We start from the raw sequence: 21,178 nt of genomic DNA, 5'->3' as shown, positions 1-21,178 counted from the left end.
TGAATGTGCGGTTATCACGATATGCGTTAATTAAATCACAAAATTATTTCACATCGAGTTTTAATTACATGGAAATGCACGAACACAATGCATGATATTGTCACATAAATTGAAGTTTTATTGATTTGAAATTATGAAAGTAAACAACATTGAAACAGAGTTCCATTACAGCAGAACCATGTTATTGTCTGCCATGAAATGCAATATGTTTTGCTTCACTGCCATGATTAAATCATGAAATTTTTCATCCATTTTTTTTCTGTTGTGTTCATATCCAAATTACTTCACGTAAAATCAACTAACAATGAAGTATTTGTATATCTTTTGGTAAAATGTTGCTGTGCATTCCATTGAGATTGAGACCGCTACTTAAGTGGAATTCATAGTAAATTATCACATCATGATCTGGTGTTTAAAACTGGAAAAGTGATTTGAAATTATCTTAGGAACTAAATATCATAAAGAAATTAGAAATAATGTGTGAAAATATGCAAACAAAAAACATCATCATGTTAATAGGAAAGGGTGGGGAATATCGTAGATCTATTTAGTATTAGTATTTAGTTAAATGTTTTATACACCTTGTAACATTTCTTCAAAGATGTGCAGTTTTAAATCACATGAAATTTAACCTAAACAAAGGCCATATATAAAGCTTTTGTTAAAAATATGTACATGCAAAATGTACAAATAAATGCAGGCTGTAGATGCAGAGACATAGATAACATCTACATCTCTGGTATGTGTCAATTAAGAACAAGAAAGTTACCACAGTTCAAAGTATATTTTTTTTACTAACAATATCGCTACAAGTTCTGTTTAAACTTAACTAAATAAAGTTACAAGTCGAGAAAAGAAACAACAACAATAATCTAAATATATCATACCACAGCTTGTATCACATTTAAATTAAAATGTACATTGCTTTTATAAAGTAAAATTTTCAAAAAGCAAAATCTTAAAACAACCAAGGTTGATTTAGAACCACATTTGTATTTTTAGCCATTGATTGTGTGATATGTGACTATAAAAGCAGATGCTATAGGGATGTGAAAGATTCTACATCCTTCATTATATCTCATGAACAGACTAAATTAAACATGTCTGCAATGTTCACCTGTTAATTTTCATATTTAACAGGAATCATGTCTCTCCAGAATTATATAACATATTATAAATATTTTTCAGTAGCAGTCAATCTCCAAAATGCAATGCCATCTATACAAAAGTATGCCATCTATATTAATTTTTGCCAGCTTTTACATTTGTGAAGCTTGACCAAACTTTTTTACTGCCAGAATGCTGAAATTCTTGATTTTATCTACAATTATCATAAATTTATGGTGGAAATCATAAAGAAAAAGAGATGGTAAACATCATAATGTAATGGTGAACATCATAAAGTAATGGTGAACATCATAAAGAAATAGTGAACATCATAAAGTAATTGTGAACATCATAAAGTAATTGTGAAAATCATAAAGTAATGGTAAAAAATCATAAAAGTAATGGTGAACTGACAGAACATCATTAAGTAATGGTGAACATCATAAAGTAATGGTGCACATTATAAAGAAATGGTGAACACGATAAATTAATGGTGGACATCATTAAGTTATGGTGAACATCATAAAGTAATTATGGACATCACATAAGTAAAAATGTTGATGAACCTAAAGAATTTAATAAAGGACAAGTTCAGTATTTGTTGCCATTAAAGTGTTCATAAAAAGGCGGCGGAAACTAGAGATAGGAAGATAGCAGCATACTTCTTGAAACTAGAAAATTCATGACTATATTCTTACATCCATTGACAAAACAACACTTGTGTAATAAAAAAAATAGAATAGATAGAACGTGACAGTCAGGGAAGTGCAAGAACATAAAAGAGTTTAGTAGAAATTGTAACATTAGTGTGTACTTATTGACTAGTAATTAACACAGTACAATAGACAATTACAGGGTAAACTGCTTATATAACTGTGTACATACTGCTAATTACAGGTTTCATGATTTCAGGCATTATCAACATTTCTACCAAGTATATAGCCTTATAAACAAGTGTGTATCTAATGATCGACAGTTCTAATGAATAAAAATATCCTCACATCATGTTTGTCTACACTTTGCTTTTAAGTATGTACTTTTAGCTATATTATTGTCTGATATAACTATATAAATTGTGTTTTTTTGTTGTTCATACTTCAAAGAATATATACTAACATCTAACACAGAAATTGTTGTATAACGAGGGTAATTTACGACATCAATGTACTGTTGACTTAAATTTAAAACTTACTGTTCCCATATATTTTAAAAACAATTATTTTCTCACTCTTTCTCTCTCTATTCCTGACAATTGACTATATGTAAAACTGTTTGAATGATTGGTATCAGTAACAAAACAGAAGTAAATAAAATTGAAACATAATGTTTTATAAATGCCTTGTTAACGATTGTACATTAAGAAATGGGTAATACCCATTCAATACCTAGGGGCAGTACATGAAAATTATTTTGCTATATCTCAGAACATTTCAATATCATTATTGTATTTTCATTTCATATTTTTATTTTTTTTATTTTTCAAATCCTGTATGAAACTCAATCAAATCAACTTGACAAAAAAGTTAAACAATTTTTTCCAGCTGTTGATATAACACATGATCATAGTAAATACTAGTAATTTAATTAACTAGGATATTGATCTATTGAGCAGAAACTAGATTCCATGGGGAAATCTATTTTCAATGTCAGACCAATGTAATAACATTTCAATTTTCAAGTAACACTTGCATGAGATTTTTTTCAATTGTTTTCTCTGGGAAATAAGATTCAATATAAGATAACATTAGTTTGTTGATTACATCTTCCATTTCAGTCTATTCACGTGAAATATTGTACAGCATATGTAATGTATTACAATAAATTATTATACAATCCAATGTTTAAACTTATTGCATACAATCAAGAATATTTGTATTGTAACATCAATGCATGATCTTCAAAGTCCCTTCATAAACTCAAAAGCACGTCCTTACTTTACAACAATGAAAAGTAAGAAAATAAAACTTTAGACTTATGCTGCCCTCACACATAAACCACGACCTTACTGCGACCTGAAAACTAGTAAAATAGCATTTTTCTTTCGAAAATCGTTGGTTTTCTTTCAAATTTCCAAATTTCTCTCGCAGAAAATTTCTCTCGCAGACGGTCCGGGGCTCTGCAGTCTTGTGTTCAGTACGTTCTCAATACGACCCTTCTACGTCCATGGCGTTTCCACTGCGACTGTATTGCGTCCCAAAGGCGACCCATCGGCGATCATCGGCGACCCAGCTGCAACTGTGCCATGTTCTCTGCGTCCTTACGGCGACTCTACGACGAATATTGCGTTTGTCCGGCGACTGTCCTGCGACTGTACGACGACCCTACTACGTTCTTGCGACCAAACCAGGACTCAACAAGAACGCAGAGTTTCTGCGACTGTTTTGTGCATGTTCAAAATAGTCGCCGACGGTCTGCGACCTTGTGCGTCCTTGGGTTCCTCGCTACGACCTCGCTGCGTCCCTGCAGTTTTGCTGCGTCCATGGCGACTGTGCTGCGTCCTGTGTCGTAGCAAGGTCGCAGTAAGGACGCAGTAAGGTCGCGAGGTATGTGTGAGGGAAGTATAAACAACATTGTCTTTGACCTTAAAAGCCTTCTAAAGAGTGCAAGTCCTTGGAAAGAATCATCTCGACAAATTTATTTAGTATCAGTCAATTAATGAAAGCAATGTGTGGACAAGTAAGTGAGTGAAATTGAAGGGAAAACAACCAACTTTGAAAAAAAAAAAAATTTGAACACCAAAAATTCACAAGTCTATAAAAGGAAGAAATATTAAACCAGATCTTTTATAAAGCAAGTTTTTACAAATAAATGAGGTAGAGATTATAAAATAGGAGCTAAATAAATATAATTAAGAATAATATATTTACCAAGATATAAAAAATGAGAAATATAAAAGATTTCAACCATGTTTATGTAAATACAGATCTATATGAAGAATTCATTACAAAATATAAAAGTAACAGTCAAGAAAACATAATTATATCTTAAGTTACAAAAAAAAAAAATGTTTTTGTTATTTGATAATTCAGACCATGATCATTTTAACCTCTTAAACAATAAATAAAAGATATGATATTTTAAAACTGTTTCTAGACTATTTCAGAATATGCAAACAAGACCATGATTATATAAATATATCAGCACTATGTCCCAGAATTATAAATTCAATTAAAATTCCAAATGTATTTCCAATCACAGACCGTAATGCCACAATGTTAACTTTATTAAAAAATAACAACACCAACGCTATTGTCACTAAATCAACATAAATATACCAGTCCATATAAAGTCACAAAAGAAAGTTACTATGAACAAATATAATACATAATAATATGATAATTAAAACAGCCATCACAGTACATTATAACACAGCATACAAAAAACAATAAATGCCTGAATATTTATTCTAAATAAATAATGCTTCATAATACATAATTTCTCTCCAAGTAAATTCTTGCATAAAGTAGAAATGAGTTCATACCACACTGATGGTCCCACTTCATTTGCCTTCCGCACTTGCATATTTACATACCTATACACATCTTATAAAGGTCAAGTGTTAATTTTAATAGGCAATATAAATAGTAATAGTATTACAACTATTTTATTCCCACACATTAGATTAAGGAAATTCATGTTATTGATTACACTAGCATTTCCCATCATGTCACTGTGACCTTGACCTAATTAAGGACCTCTTACTAGCCATGGGCAATGTCCTTACCAAGTTTATTAAAGCAAATCTTATTCTTTTAAAGTTATTCATCAAACAAGAATTTTACACAAAGTGTAACCATGACCTTGACTTTTGACCTAATTACCTCTAAATCATAAGGGGTCATCTACTGGTCATAGGAAATGTTCCTAGAAATTAACATAAACCATGGCTTATTTCTATTCTAGTAAATGATTGAACAACAGACATATGTGTGCATAAAAACCACCCCATCACAATATGCCTTTTTCTTTATAAGTGAGGACATAAATTTTTGCTCACAACCTTTAAGATACTGATTCACAATAAGAGAAAATAGGTCAGTATAAAATCATCTGCTGTGATTCTTACATGACATTTATTTTATCATTTGATACTGTTTAAAAAAAAATTGTTTTCCAATGAAAAATTCCATTTTGGTTTCATGTTTTCAACGTTTTTTTAAGTATATCTGTAACGTGAATAAATAACAAAGTGTATTCAAATGCCTTATTTTTCAAATAAATCTTTGTTTGCCTTTTTTTAGTAACTTTCAGTAAAAGGTTACAATTCAAAGCTACGAAAATACAATTTAAAAATGAACAGAGGCATAGCAAACTATACTAAAAATGATAAATAAATACTGTTTTATTGAAACATAACTTAAAAAGTTCAATAAAAACCAAGTTTGGAATGCTGCATCATATTCTAGCTAAAGTAATTTTTTCTCAATAATAATTCCCTGATATATCTATATGTTCACAATCATTATAATTATTTTTATGATGTCATGTGTTTATTTTTGATAATATACAAGATGTATTACTTCTACTCAATTACTAAGAACAACCTGTTAAATAAAGATTTGGCTAGCTTATATAAATACTTTGCCCAGAAAAAGTTTTTGATTCTAAAATGGCTCTCCATATATAATAGAAAACCTTGGACCCGGTCTATATGTATAGCCAATATAATATATATTATAAAATAAGATCTGTCACCACAGGGGATTCTTCTTAAACATGCCCTTCCAGTTGACATTCTCAGCATCCTTTAAACGTTTTCCCAGAAACTCTAACATTTGTTCTACCTCCTTCATCTCCTAAAAATATACACATTAAACATAGTGATGATACAATTGTCATTCCTAACATTAAGTAAGTTGAATGTATTAAAGTATTCTTGTTTTCTTATTTGTTGGTTTGTTTTTAACCCCGATTTTAACACATTGTTTGGACATATCTCGGCTGTCAGTTCACTCACAGCTTTCCTGGATAACTAACCAGCAATTAAATACTAATTCCACATATTTTTTGAATCAGCAATGAGAGACCAATAATCATTAAACTTGATGTCTGAGATCTATTGTCAAAGATAAATTTTCCCCAGAGAACCAAACAGGCTGGCACCACTCTTCCTTGAAGCTGAGTATAATGAACATTTGAGAAAAAAATTAATTAATCTACTATCTAAAGCACAATTTTGTTTTCTTTTCTTCGTTTTCCCCTATTATAAAGGGAAACTAGCTATCTATCCATTCATACTTCTTATCAATACAACATGTCACTGCAGCAGAAAAGATCTGCATTTTATGGAATTCAAAATATAAAACTAAAGCTTACAAGCATAAAATAGACACAACACTTCAACCCTAAGCCTGCTGGAACAAACAGTGATTTTACTTTGCAACTAGTACAGAGCCAGGCAAATTGACAAGGGCCTATGCTGTTGGCAGCTTAACTTTTATTTTTGATATTGAAAATAATTAAGTTTAAGTGGCCATAACTTTATTTCCATACGGTAAAGTTTGTACAGGTGTCCTTTAAGGTATATATCTGACCTATGTTGTCAAGTTTTCAGTTCCTAACAGTGCCCATTAGGATGGTCATACCTTAAATGCACATTATGCCTCCAAATCAAACTAGAACTATCACTAAATGTGATTAATACCCCCGCAAGACTGCTTCGGAAATGAGGATGTTACTAGTAACAGAATACCTTGTAAAACAATTGAAATACAGTTATGGTTGTGGGCAATTAAAGATAGTTGTGGTTCTTGTATGTTGCATTTCCTTTCAATGTGGTTGGCCATTGATGAAGTTTTATTGAATTACATGAATAAGTCCAGAAAGACAAGGAAAAGGAACAAAGGGCTTTTCCAAAGGGCAATAACTTTATAAATACTGAAGATGGAGTTATGATTATTGTACACTGCACTTCCTCTCATTGCACTTGACAATTGTATAAAGTTGTATTGAATTCCAACTACAAGTTTTCAAGTTATGCACAGGACAAAAAAGTAACAAAGGGCAATAACTTTAATTAGTCCAAGTAGAGTTATTGTTCTTGTGCACTGCACTTCATCTCACTGCCCTTGACCATTGTATAAAGTTTCATTGAATTCCAACCATTACTTTTCAAGTTATGCACTGGACAATAAAAAGTAACAAAGGGCAAAAACTTTTAAATGAGTCCAGAAAGAGTTATGATTTCTGTACACTGTGCTTCCTCTCAATATAAATGAATATTGTATGAAATAGTATTGAATTCCAACTCGTAGTTTTCAAGTTGGACAAGAAAAAAGCAATGGAAAAGTAACAAAGGGCAATAACTCTATAATTACTCTGGACAGAGTTATAGTTCTTGTGCACTGCACTTCCTTTTAGTGTGCTTGATCATTGTATGAAGTTTTTTGGAATTCCAACCAGTACATTTTAAGTTATGCTCTGGACAAGGAAAAGTAACAAAGGGCAGTAACTATGTAATTAGTCAAGATAGAGTTATGGTTATTGTGCACTGCACTTCCTCTCAATGTGCTTGACCATTGTATGAAATTATATTGAATTCCAACCATTAGTTTTCAAGTTATGGTCCGGACAAAAGAAAGCAATGGAAAAGTAACAAAGGGCAATAACTCTGTAATTCTGTAATTACTTTAGAAAGAGTTATGGTTCTTGTGCACTGCACTTTCCCTTATTGTGCTTGACAATTATATGAAGTTGTTTTGAATTCCAACCAGTAGTTTTCAAGTTCTGCTCCGGACAAGGAAAAGTAACAAAGGGCAATAACTCTGTAATTAGTCAAGATGGAGTTATGTTTCTTGTTCACTGCATTTCATCTCAATGTGCTTGACCATTGTATGAAGTTATATTGACTTCCAACCATTAGTTTTCAAGTTATTCTCTGGACAAGGAAAATGCAACGGACCACTGGACCGACTAACCGACCGACCACCGGGTGACTCCTATATACCCCTCCAAACTTCGTTTTTGGGGGTATAATAAATTTTTACTTTTGTAGAAAGGGCAAACATGAATTTAATAATGTTTAATATAATGGTTTTAGAGAATATTAGATGCTTGTTACCTGAAAAAAGTAGCAATGAATGTAAAATAATTTGTCATATAAGTAGAAAAATATAAACATAGTAGTATTTTGACTCCCATATAAAATACTCAATCACTATAACTGTACTAATTGCCGAAAAGAAAAAGAAGAAAAAGATGGTTCAGATAATTTGCCAATGAGTAACTTTCTGAAAACTATAGAGTAGAAGTAAAGTAAAGAAAAGTAAAAAGCTTTTGAGAAATAAAATTAAAAGCAGTTCTGGGAGACTGTTTCATATTCAAAAGCGGACAAATTCATCACACAAATTCTGCGGATTAAAAGTCAAGTCTCTGATCAATGATGCAGTTATAAGAAATTGTATATTATTATCAATAGAGATCGATTTGCACTCATAAATAACACATTACTGTAAATATTAATGTACAATGAAATAATTGATTATCATACTTGAAACAGCTGATATATTATAATACCCATTAGAATGAAAAATTGATTTTATGTAAAAACCACATATATGTGTAGCTTCAGTAATGACAACAAAATTTCGTCTCAAAAAAAAGGAAAGCAAGTTTATTATAAAATTTAAGCATGTTTAATGCTTTTCACTTTTATTAAGAAAAATCACTAAATGTGAAATAATTTGACATTAAAGCAGCAAAATGTTAACAAAATACATTTAGTATTTTGACCTTCGTACAAAATCATTATAATTTACTAATGGTGAAAAAACATTTAGCAAAATCAAGGAACAGGGATATGGCCAATGAGTACCATTCTGTAAATTGTAACAATACACTGGAAATAAAAAAAACTTTTTAGAAATTAAATCATTTTTTGGGGCTTAGTCGGCCTTTTATTAAAACTTCATTAGCAGGAACATCATCTGACTATATTCTTAACTTCTGAATATAAAATAATTGTCATAGAAATATATTCAATCATTAATTTTCCTTCTTTGTTTTCGTAAATTATACATCAGGTCCAAATTCTTGAAAAACTAGAACCCCATGTAATGTGAACAATCAACTGTTGAGTGCAACCAATTATGACAAATATTCTATGTTAAAGAGGATAACACCAAACAAGAGGGCCATGATGGCCCTGAGGTCGCTCACCTGTATATAGGCCCCCGGAGCGGGGCCAGTTTAAACCCCAGGGCTTTTATTTGAACAAACTTACAAGACACCCATTAGAAGATGTTTCATGATGTTTAGTTTTTACTACACACATATAATGTAAAACAATGAACAATGACCAGCCCCCCCCCCCCCACCAGGGCCAATTTTAACCCAAGGGCTTTTATTTGAACAAACTTGGTAGACAACCATAAGAAGATGTTTCATGCTAAATATCTAAGCTCTAGTTCACTGGGTTTTTTAAAAGAAGATTTTGATGTTTTTACTATACAAATATAGTTAAAAACATTGACACCCCAGGGGCGGGGCCAGTTTTGACCCCAGGGCTTTTATTTGAACAAACTTTGTAGACACTTACTAGAAGATGCTTCACGCTTAATATCTAAACTCTACCTATTTGGATTTTTTCAAAGAAGATTTTTAAGTTTTTGCTATACATATAAGGAAAATCAATGACCCCCGGGACGGGGCCAATTTTGACCCCAGGGAGTTTATTTGAACAAACTTGGTAGACACCCATTTGAACATGTTTCATGCTAAATATCTTAGCTCTAGCTCTTTGAGTTCTTTAAAAGAAGATTTTTTAAGTTTTTACTATATGCATATAGGGAAAATCAATAACCCCCTGGGGCGGGGCCAATTTTGACCCCAGGGCTTTTATTTGAACAAACTTGGTAGACACTCATTAGAAGATGTTTCATGCTAAATATCTTAGCTCTAGCTCTTTGGGTTCTTTAAAAGAAGATTTTTTAAGTTTTTACTATATGTATATAGGGAAAATCAATGACCCCCTGGGGCGTGGCCAATTTTGACCCCAGGGCTTTTATTTGAACAAACTTGGTAGACACTCATTAGAAGATGTTTCATGCTAAATATCTTAGCTCTAGCTCTTTGGGTTCTTTAAAAGAAGATTTTTTAAGTTTTTACTATATGTATATAGGGAAAATCAATGACCCCCTGGGGCGTGGCCAATTTTGACCCCAGGGCTTTTATTTGAACAAACTTGGTAGACACTCACTAGAATATGCTTCATGCCAAATATCTAAGCTCTAGCTCTTAGGGTTTTTTAAAAGAAGATATTTAAAGTTTTTTCTTTCGGTTGCCATGGCAACCAGAGTTCTGCATGGAATTAAATTCTTTAAACAATTTTTAAAGGTGACCACCAAAGGAACATTCCTGTGAAGTTTGGATGAAATTGGCTTAGTGATTTATGAGGAGATGTCATTTAAAGTAAAAGTTTACGGACGGACGGACGACGGACGGACGCCGGACGAAAAGCGATCACAAAAGCTCACCCTGTCACTCTGTGACAGGTGAGCTAAAAATATAGCTTTCAGAATTATGCCTTTTATCCATCAACTGCACCTTGTCATGATAAGCAATTATTTTAAGTTTAATATTGATAACTTTTTAAATTTTTTGAATATTTGGCTACATTAACAATTTTGCACGAAGACAACAAAAAACAAAGGAAAATAAACAAAAAAACAGATAGGGTAAAAAAAAAATTTATGTTAAACTTTCAACTTTGATGTGTGAGTAAACGGCTTGGTTTTTAAAATATTGCCAATTTTCATGAATCAGTAACAAGAAAGAGCTTGTCAATGGTATATTATACATAATACTTTACTACAATAAATATGCTTACCCTGTTTATTTTGTCATTTCTCCTTTGTTTCAGGTCTGGTGCTGCTGCCTCTAGTTTCTCAATCTACAAAATAAAATACTACTAAGTATGCAATAAATAGAATTGAATTTTGAACTATGTACTGAGAGTTTAGGGATTTCATTAAAGATATAAAAATTTAGGTTAACAGTATCTGGCAAGATCTGTGTACCAATGAAAATACTGAAAATATGTTTCACAGCAGTGAAAATAATTTTTTACAGTGAAAATACAGGAAATAAATTTAACTGTACACATTTTATTTCATCAATACATTTCATTTACAAGTATATGATAAAGTGTATACTAACCCTTTTGGTTATTTCTGTCAACTTCTCTCTGGTAGTTTCATTATAATTTTTGATTTTTATACTTCTTGGCTGGGCTTGAACTGAAGACATAAAGTTAATACATATACATAAACAAGATTCAAAGTTTATTCAAACATTTCAGAAATTTCTGAACAGGTGCATTTATGTTACAACTTTTTAGTGTTTTGAGACAGATTTATATAATAGTGTGTGTTTCTATTAGTAATTATTGTTTTTCTAAACTTGGGAGATGACAGTCATTATGCCACTGATAAGGCCATTCTTTACTGGTTATGAAGGTTCTCTGGTTCCCTGACAAGCATTTATTTCAGCCCACATGTAACCAAGTAGAACCACTAACCTCCTTTTAGCTGGTTGGCTAGCTCACATGTATAATTTTCTTGAAAGATTGGAACAAACAATGAGGAACAAGTCAGTCACCTTAACCACTTGATCATGGAAGCCCCTTATAATGATTAAGTTGCATTGAAAATTTAATTCTAATTGTGTTTGCAATCCTGCACTAAAAAGTAATTTTTCTGAGGTTTCATATTGTGACAAAAGGGAACATGTTTTTATTTTTGTTTATGATACAAAATAGAAAGAACATAAAAACAATCGGGAAGCTAACTTATACTTGGGCTGTGCCCCCTTGTACAAATCAGATAGCCTAATGTTTCGATGCTCTTTCTATTACTTGTACAACATTATGTAGCTCAACCAATCATCATTAAGAAGCTAAATTTAATAAGATTGTTTAAATACCAGATCCATAACAATCCATAACAATATGAAGCAATGTGTAAACATCCCAAATACTTAAACTGTTACCTGTATAATGTAAGTTTTCACTTCTGTAAATTTTCTTTAAAACAAAAATTAAAAACAATCTTTTATCAAATTGTGTATGATTGTATACTGTGATAATTAATATAGTCAATTGATCTGGAAAAAATACAAATATATATAAACTTACTATTCTGATGTACTTTAACAACCTCTAATACATAAGGCCTGTAAATAGAGCAGACATGCCCAATTAAAAATATAGATAAATAAATAATTTAAAGAAAACAGTATGCAAATTATAACCGTATGAATTACAAAATTACGATGCTTGATTCAAAATGGTTTATACATTCTATTCTCTTTTTGAAACAAAAACATTTTGTAAGAAGTGGACAAAAACATTAAAACACAGTGATTTACAAATTAGCGTAAATGTATGTGACATAGTCACATGGTAAACCATAATTATGCGAGATATCACAGGGTTCAACTGTTACTAAATGTTATCATTACTATACTGTAATGTAAAGATTCTTTTCAGTTTTGTGATAACATATTGTATATTTTAAAGCAGTACCTACAACATACATGCATTTTGTATATACATGTACTTCAATACTGTTACAATATAACTTGAAAAAAGACCTTCATACTATATAAAACATACCTTGAGCTTGAGTTAGCTGACACATTCCATGTTATAGGTATTAATGAACCTCTTTGATTCCTTAACTGAAAAAATACAATCATTGGTTCCTGTGTTCCATTACAAGTCATGAATACATATCTCTCTAACTTTTTTCAGATCTAAGACCTTAGGTTTACAAACATTTACTGAAATAAAACTTACTTTGAAACAGAGTTAAACAATGAGCAGACCTCTCATAACAGAGATAATCATAATAATAAGTACTGTTTTAGTCTTGAAAATATCTGAGAAATATAACTTATTCAAAATATCAAAGATGAAAAACTTGTATATTACAACAAGAGGGGCATTATGGCCCTAGAACTCTTATCTAAGGCTGCTACACTGCTAGAAAATGTCACATTTCTTCAAAGCAGAAATATGCAAGTAGGTCACATTAAAAAAGATAAATGATGGCAGTACCTTCAGAACAATATTTTTGATATTACACAGGTCACATGACTGTAGAATGGTTTCCTTGATTTGTTTTCCAGACTGGTCTTCACTTATATCAATACAATGTACCATACCATTACCATCATCTCCTGAAATATATATTATTTCATCAATACAATACAATAAAATACATTGTAATGTACCCTTATATCAATACATTACATTAAAATGTAATATAATACCAATATATTACATTAAAATGTACCATAATTTCTCTACTGAGGTAACTTAAAAACATAAAATTTGATTTTTTTACACCAGCTTGGGTACTTAAAATAGAAAGATATATACAAAAGATAAATAAGAAATATATTAAAAAAGAGGGCCATGATGGCCCTGGGTCGCTCCCCTGACCAATCAACTGCATCCAAGCATTGTCTTAGACAAGCATCCTGGCCAAGTTTGATGACAATTGAGTCAAAAATGTGACCTCTAGTGTGTTAAAAAGGTTTTTCCATATTTGGGCAATGTGACCTAGTTTTGACCGGAAAAAACCCATATTCAAATTTGACCTAGAAATCATCAAAACAACCTTCCTGACCAATTTCCAGGAAATTTGGATCAAAACTGCAGCCACTAGAGTGTTAACAAGACAAGCTTTTTCTATTTTTAGCTCCTGTGACCTAGTTTTTGACCCGACATGACCCATCTTCTAACTTGACCTAGAAATCATCAAAACAACCTTCCTGACAAATTTCCTGAATATTTGGATCAAAACTGCAGCCACTAGAGTGTTAACAAGATTTTTCTTTTTTTAGCTCCTGTGACCTAGTTTTTGACCGGACATGACCAACCTTCAAACTTGACCTAGAAATCATCAAAACAACCTTCCTGACAAATTTCCAGAATATTTGGATCAAAACTGCAGCCACTAGAGTGTTAACAAGCTTTTTCTATTTTAAGCTCCTGTAACCTAGTTTTTGACCGTAGGTGACCTATATTCAAACTTCACCTAAAAATCATCAAAACAACATTTCTGACTGATTTCCAGGAAATTTGGATCAAAACTTCAGCCATTAGAGTGTTAACAAGCCTTTTCTATTTTAAGCTCCTGTGACATAGTTTTTGACCCGAAATGACCCATCTCCAAACTTGACCTAGAAATCAACAAAACAACCTTCCTGACAAATTTCCAGAAAATTTGAATCAAAACTGCAGCCACTAGAGAGTTAACAATTTTTTTTCTATTTTTAGCTCATGTGACCTATTTTTTGACTGGACATGACCTATCTTTGAACTTGACCTAGAAATCATCGAAACAAATTTCTTGACAAATTTCCAGAATATTTGAATCAAAACTGCAGCCACTAGAGTGTTAACAAGCTTTTTCTATTTTTAGTTCCTGTGACCTAGTTTTTCATCTGAGATGACCCATCTTCCAACTTGACCTAGAAATCATCAAAACAACCTTCTTGACAAATTTCAAGAATATTTGGATCAAAACTGCAGCCACTAGAGTGTTAACAAGCTTTTTCTATTTTTAGCTCCTGTGACGTAGTTTTTGACCGGATATTACCCATCTTTGAACTTGACCTAGAAATCATCAAAACAACCTTCCTGACAAATTTCCAGAATATTTGGATCAAAACTGCAGCAATTAGAGTGTTTACAAGCTTTTTCTATTTTTAGCTCCTGTGACCTAGTTTTTGACCGGAGATGACCCATCTCCAAACTTGACCTAGAAATCATCAAAACAACGTTCCTGACAAATTTCCAGAATATTTGGATCAAAACTGCAGCCACTAGAGTGTTAACAAGCTTTTTCTATTTTTAGCTCCTGTGACCTAGTTTTTGACCGGAGATGACCCATCTTCAAACTTGACCTAGAAATCATCAAAACAACGTTCCTGACTAATCTCAGAATATTTGGATCAAAACTGCAGCCACTAGAGTGTTAACAAGCTTTTTCTATTTTTAGCTCCTGTGACGTAGTTTTTGACCGGAGATAACCCATCTTCGAACTTGATCTGTATTTCATAGAGACAAACATTCTGACAAAGTTTGATGATGATCCAATCAAAACTGTGACTGCTAGCTGTTAACAACCCAATTGTTGACGACGAACGACACATTACTCACAATGATGGACATAGCCCCATCACTATACCTCACCTTGACCACTTCGTGGTCAGGTGAGCTAAAAATAAACTGAAAATTGTATTTTTGAGCCATTCTTGGTCCAGTTTCAGTGAAAGACCTTGAAACGCTTTTCAATTTTGGGTCATTTTTCATAATTAGAATAATCAGAGTGAGCAAATGATCTGTAATTTTGCACACAAGTTATTAATCTAGACCTATATAAAACGGCCTATTAATCTCAAAAAATTATTTTTTGTCCCCTCATGTTAAGAAACCTCTACAGAGTCCCTTTAAAATGTACCATTAAATTTTACATGAATACAACATACAACACTTTACCATTACAATATTATCATCTCCTGAAATATAACATTATAATACTTTGTACAACAATATAAAAATTAAAAGAATAACTAACTGTTTTTTTTTACATTCTATTTTTCTACCTATTGTACATTTTGTATGATTTGTAATTCAAATAGGTCAAGTATTCGAAACTGGTTACTGAAATAGCTTTATTTGATATATAAAAATGAAATTCATAATTATGTTGAAGCTAAAGAAGAAATTAAAAGCAATTAAGTTGTTGTATAAACATCCATTATATTCCTGGACAAGATTACTAGTTTTAGAACTTGGTTTCCAAATTTTTCATTCCGTTGTAATATTCCTGTTTCTTTATGCACTCATAAATTGGAAGTTCAATAAACATGAAAATAGTGATCAACTCACTTTTAAAATTAATATACACAAAAAAAGTGTAAATGAGAAATAATGCTTTTTAGAAGAAATATCTTCATTACTGTTTCGAAAGAACATAAAATTCTTGTAATAAACATTGAAGTACTGTATGCATTATTAAGAATACATTTTATAAATAAGCTGGGCTTTTTTCACAGGTTGGGGAAGCAGCACTTCCCTTAATTTTGGGGGGAAATTATTATATGGTATATTTGGAGAGAAAAAAAAACTTGATGATGGGGGGGGGGGGGGGGGGGGGGAGAGAAAGCCACCCTACTAAACAGCTCTTGCTACAGAAGGAAAAAGAGCCCTGATATTGAGAAACCCTATTTCTGGAATAAAGAATGAAAATCAAAAAGAATTATCTAACCTTTTCACTGGTTAGTATAAAATAGTAAAATAGGGAAAAATACCAGATCTGTGTTAGAAACTTCCCTTCTAATTTAAATTTTGGCCATATTTCAATAAATGTCCATTGAAAAATGCATTGATCAATGTACATAAATCATTTCTTAAATATTATACCCTTACAAACTGCCATTGTTACAGAACCATATCTCAAAGTGATTTATAAGTAGAACAACAACATAAAGGTTATCATGTTTCTAGGCTTTTACTGTTACATTATCTTGTAAAATAATTGCAGTCATTAAAACTTTAACATTGTCAGATTACTGAGATATCCGTAACAAGGCCTTCACCTAAAAGAACAAAAACAATTGAAAGATTTGTTTTATTTTGTTCTTCAATATAAAAAGTCTGTTTTCAAAAACAATTCCTGCAATAACACGCTTCAGTGCAAAAACTGTTTAGCTCCATTTTCCAGCTTCCTTCCTTTTATCCTTATCTTATGTTTCATAGAAATAATTGTTACGAAATTCATTAATGATTCAAGGCACAAAAACATGTTACAATAGCTGGCAGTCATTTGTTTGACAAACATGCAACATTCATCAATATTTTATTCTTTGACATTTTATTCCCTGCATTTGAAAATTGCCTTCTAGTATAATAAAACCCTGCAGTGCAATAATGAACACAATAAAGATGCAGAAATAACTTTCCTATGAGAATATCTGCACTTGTACAACTCTCATTAATACTGAACCTTGAGGTTGTTATAAATTATTCCTGATCCCCAGTGTTACACATTCCATTTACTGAGAATGTCATAGCATTATGTTTCTAGGTACAGTTATTACCCCTTAACCTCCAGTATTTGTATAATGGATTTTGCCTTTAAAAGAATTGGGAGCAGTCTTAAGTGCTTTTATCCTGCTATTTCCGGACAAGGCCTTGGAATGTCAAGCAGGAAATATTTTTCAATATTTTCGGAATATTTTGAAAAAGTTGAAAAACCACCTTATGCAATGAACACGACTTTTAATGTTTTTAATAGTCCCAGAGTATAATGATCATATAATATGTAATTATTTTAAGAAAAAAGTCATAACAGTTCATTTTTTTATAAGTTGAAACCAACTGATCTTTTCAGAATGTTGTAAGGAATTTATTTAATTTGGAAAAAAATCTTATTTCATAATGTGAAATGGGGCCTAATATTCCTGACTCTGGCAATATGGTGAAAATTCCCTGCAGTCTGTTTAATGTTTAGGGGATAGTGGATTTTAGTATAAAAATACAAAACTGACTCACAAAATAGTATAGAGCCTGGTCAGATTTTTTGTTTGAACCAACAGGATATATAAATCTCTGTTGTTATTCCCCAGAACTAATATGTGGAAAGTGACTTCTTTCAATAATTCTGGAAAAGGGGAGATCCCTGAACCCTCAAAAGAAACAAAAAAATAGACAGATGAAAACTGCATATATATACTAACAAAAAAGAAACTATAGATGCACAATTTAAAATGTTCGTGTTTTGTTTAATTTGATTAATTTAAGCTTGAAATTTTGTACTGGTAAATTGTGTATCCCTATTGGTCATTAAGGACATTTTCGGGAGTTTTCATATAGACATATAGGCAAAATTAAAACTGTTCAATAGAATTTCTTTAAACTTGGCATGTTGTTAGAATATGATAACAGAAACATTTTAAGTGAAAAAAAATTGGGGTCACCGTTCTCGTTTATGAGTAATCTGCCTCTGAATCAGAATTTTCTTCTTATTTGAGGTCATTTAAAGGGCAGATAACTTATACATACGTATACATACGTAAAAGAATTCTTGTTTTTAATTCTGGATAAAGTTTTTCTTTTTACTGTTGAATACAATACATAATAACATGCAGTTTCTTACATCGTTTCTGTTATTTTTTTTCAATGAAAATAAGGATATTTAAATTCTTAAAAAATAAGCCTTTTTTTTAAGAAAAAGGCCACAGGTTAAAAGAAGAAGTGGGAATAAAAACTACCCACTTTAAATTTGTTCTTGAAATTTTGTATATCAACTAAAACGAAGGTAAGCTTCATGAAAATAAGAAAAAAAATTGTATTGTTTCCCTTCATTGTAAATTATCTGCCCTTGAATTTAACAAAAAAGTCAAATTCAATGGCAGATAACTCAAAAACTAGAACGGTGACCCCAATTTTTTTTTTCGCTTAAAATGTTTCTGTTATCATAATCTAACAACATGGCAAGTTTAAAGAAATTCTATTGAACAGTTTTAATTTTGCCTATATGTCTATATTAAAACTCCCGAAAACGTCTTTAACAAGTTTCAGGACATGAGCTGCAGTTGGGTAGTTTGTTTGCCTGGCCAAAGTCTTCATTTTAAAGTGGTTTTTTTGGGGCCAAGCAGTCAATTGCAAACATATTTGTCAACTAAACCTGTGGAAAAGCATATTGTTGATATCTGTAAGACATAAAACCAGCATAATTTAGAAAAACATCTTTCACATGCCAAGGTTGTACGGAACTGACAAATGGTGGATCATGATTGAAGCTGGTGCACATTGTGGAGACAGTACACAGTAAGGGACCATTAGAGACCTGAGTCTTGGTCAAGACGTCCGATGATAATGTCAAATCATCAACATACATACAACTGAGGATTGTTCATCTGAGTGATATACTCAGAACTTCTAGTGTGACAGACAAAAATATTCCTGGCTATTTCTAAGGGTGAGTCCAAATTACATCATAACAGCAGCAAGGATTGTTCTAGAGTGTACTGTCGTGTTGACGAACATTTTCTAGGTTTACCTGGTCAAAGATTTCTTTTAGCAAAATCAGTGTGATCTTAAGATAAAGAGTCCACTGAAGTTTTTAAGGGGTCCCTATATAATAAATACGGCCCATAATATCTAAACAGAATTTTAGCTACTGAAATCAATTATATATTGTTGTAGGCTTCTTTTTTAAGGAGAGCCCTATTAGGGATAAGTTGTAAAGTTTGTTAATTGGGTATCTTGAATAGAAAAGGTGCCAAATTATACAGAAGATCAAATTTTATTTATACAAAAGTTACCAAATTACTATTAAGGAATGGAAATACTACATCAAGGTTTGTTTTAGATGCACTACTTTCCCTGCTGCAGTGCATAAGGGAAAACTCTGGATTTCATACAAATTTTTTATCAAAATAGCAAAACATGGGTTTGAAAATTCTGAGGCAAAATAAGCGATAGAAATGGCTAAAATGTCTAATGGTACTAAGAGTGAGCTAGCCAAAAGTTCTAGCTGTACGTGAGTCACGTACGACTAGCAAGGACACACTGTATTGGCTACCCGTACGGCACTTTTCAAAATTATATAGAAGTCGAAAATGCATATGTTATTTCATGACTTTAAGCTAGGATTTTAACCAAGAAACAGCAAATGTCTCCGTATGTTTACTTTTAAATTTAGAGATTATTCGCCTTGTTGGCTACAGTGAGACTGAGTAAAGAAAGTATGAATATCTATCTTTGTCATCTCAAGACGTCGAGAAAAAATAGTGTTTGGTTGCAGTTAAATAACATCAATTGGAATAGTTTACAAAATTTTGATAACAATCCTTTTTTGTTTCATTAAGTTTAATTTTTGAATTGAAAAAACAAAACAAAAAAAAAAAACACCGAAAATAATTGTTGTTAGGCTCTGATAATTGCGTCAATTACCCACGGTATAGAAGTTTGTCCATCATTAAGGAATGTTTGCATGTTCTGTGAAACACATTCTAAAATTCTATTGCCAGTCCCTGGGTAGGCTTTAATTAAGGCTAATTAATTGATTGTGCTTTTATGTTTGATATTTATCTATATTTGAAAATTATTAAATTATTTTTGATTTCACCGGTTTTTTTGTGTTTTTTTTCCAATATTCTTTTTTATTTATTTATTTATTCCCCTTCAATCATTATTTATTCGATCCATGTGCTTTAAATTAACAAAAATGATTTAACAATTCATCTTTCATACAAATAAAACAACAAATCATAAGCATGAAAATCAAGGATGTTTTAACTTATAACATGCATCATTGACACTTATATCAAGATAGATTATACAACGCTTGTTCGTATTCATTTTTGTAACAAAATGGGGGAGCATCTTTATTAAAGTGAACACACTAGGACAAATCACTTAATGTGGAGACTTGATTAAAATCCTATTTAAAGACAAAAAATAACATATGCATTTTCGACTTCCATATAATTTTGAAAAGTGCTGTACGGCTAGCCAATACAGTGTGTCCTAGCTAGTCGTACGTGACTCACGGGCCCGTACGGCTAGCCACTTCCATGATTTATAACAGTCACCTTGCATACATGTCACTAGCTTAAGGTCTTGCCGCATCTGATGAAAAACAAAAATGTTAAAAAGCGGCTTATATAGTTTTGGAAGCCAGAACTAACATTGGCTTTTACTGGGTCGAAATGACTTAGGGCCGGTTGATATAACATTGTTTTAATCTGACGGTTCCAAACGTAATATGAAAACAGATGATGTAGATATGCCAGCGTAAATTAAAAAGACTGTTGATTATGAATCCAAACACCTATTTTTTCTGTTTACCTGTATCTAATCGTTTTAATCGAAGCCAGATTTTTTTCTTTCCAATGTCGGCCATATTTGTTTACTTTCAGTAGGCTAAAAGCTACTAAATAAATATAGAAATGTTTATGAAGCTATTTTGTGTTCCTTATTTATATTTTCAAACCTTTATATTGGTTTATGTGTCAATAGTATTCTTCAATGTGTATATAAAATGGGCGGAAA

General features: G+C 31.7%; 1 protein-coding gene across 1 annotated transcript; it reads right to left on the bottom strand.

Moving 5' to 3' along the window:
* Positions 1-769: 769 nt before the first annotated feature.
* LOC132732316 (uncharacterized) lies at positions 770-21,086 on the bottom strand. The gene is made up of 7 exons (XM_060718713.1): positions 20,975-21,086; positions 13,163-13,284; positions 12,719-12,783; positions 12,239-12,276; positions 11,263-11,342; positions 10,934-10,996; positions 770-5,903 (listed from the first exon to the last, which is right to left on the bottom strand). The coding sequence occupies exons 1-7, from the start codon at positions 21,027-21,029 to the stop codon at positions 5,799-5,801; spliced, it is 528 nt and encodes a 175-aa protein (XP_060574696.1). The 5' UTR covers positions 21,030-21,086; the 3' UTR covers positions 770-5,798.
* Positions 21,087-21,178: the final 92 nt, after the last annotated feature.

This window comes from Ruditapes philippinarum, unplaced genomic scaffold, assembly GCF_026571515.1.
Source record: "Ruditapes philippinarum isolate M1 unplaced genomic scaffold, ASM2657151v2 ctg8288_1_1_1_1, whole genome shotgun sequence".
Taxonomy (NCBI): Eukaryota; Metazoa; Mollusca; class Bivalvia; order Venerida; family Veneridae; genus Ruditapes; species Ruditapes philippinarum.
The sequence above is the reverse complement of the archived record's forward strand: the minus strand, read 5'-3'. Positions and strand labels throughout refer to the sequence as shown.

Bases quoted from the DNA above. Each gene is read 5' to 3' on its own strand.
- LOC132732316 (XM_060718713.1), bottom strand. From the start codon at position 21,029: ATGGCCGACATTGGAAAGAAAAAAATCTGGCTTCGATTAAAACGATTA. The intron at 13,285-20,974 runs GTAAACAGAAAA...TATATATTTCAG, and splicing joins ATTAAAACGATTAGATACAG to GAGATGATGGTAATGGTATG. The intron at 12,784-13,162 runs GTACTGCCATCA...GTATTTTTTCAG, and splicing joins TCAAAAATATTGTTCTGAAG to TTAAGGAATCAAAGAGGTTC.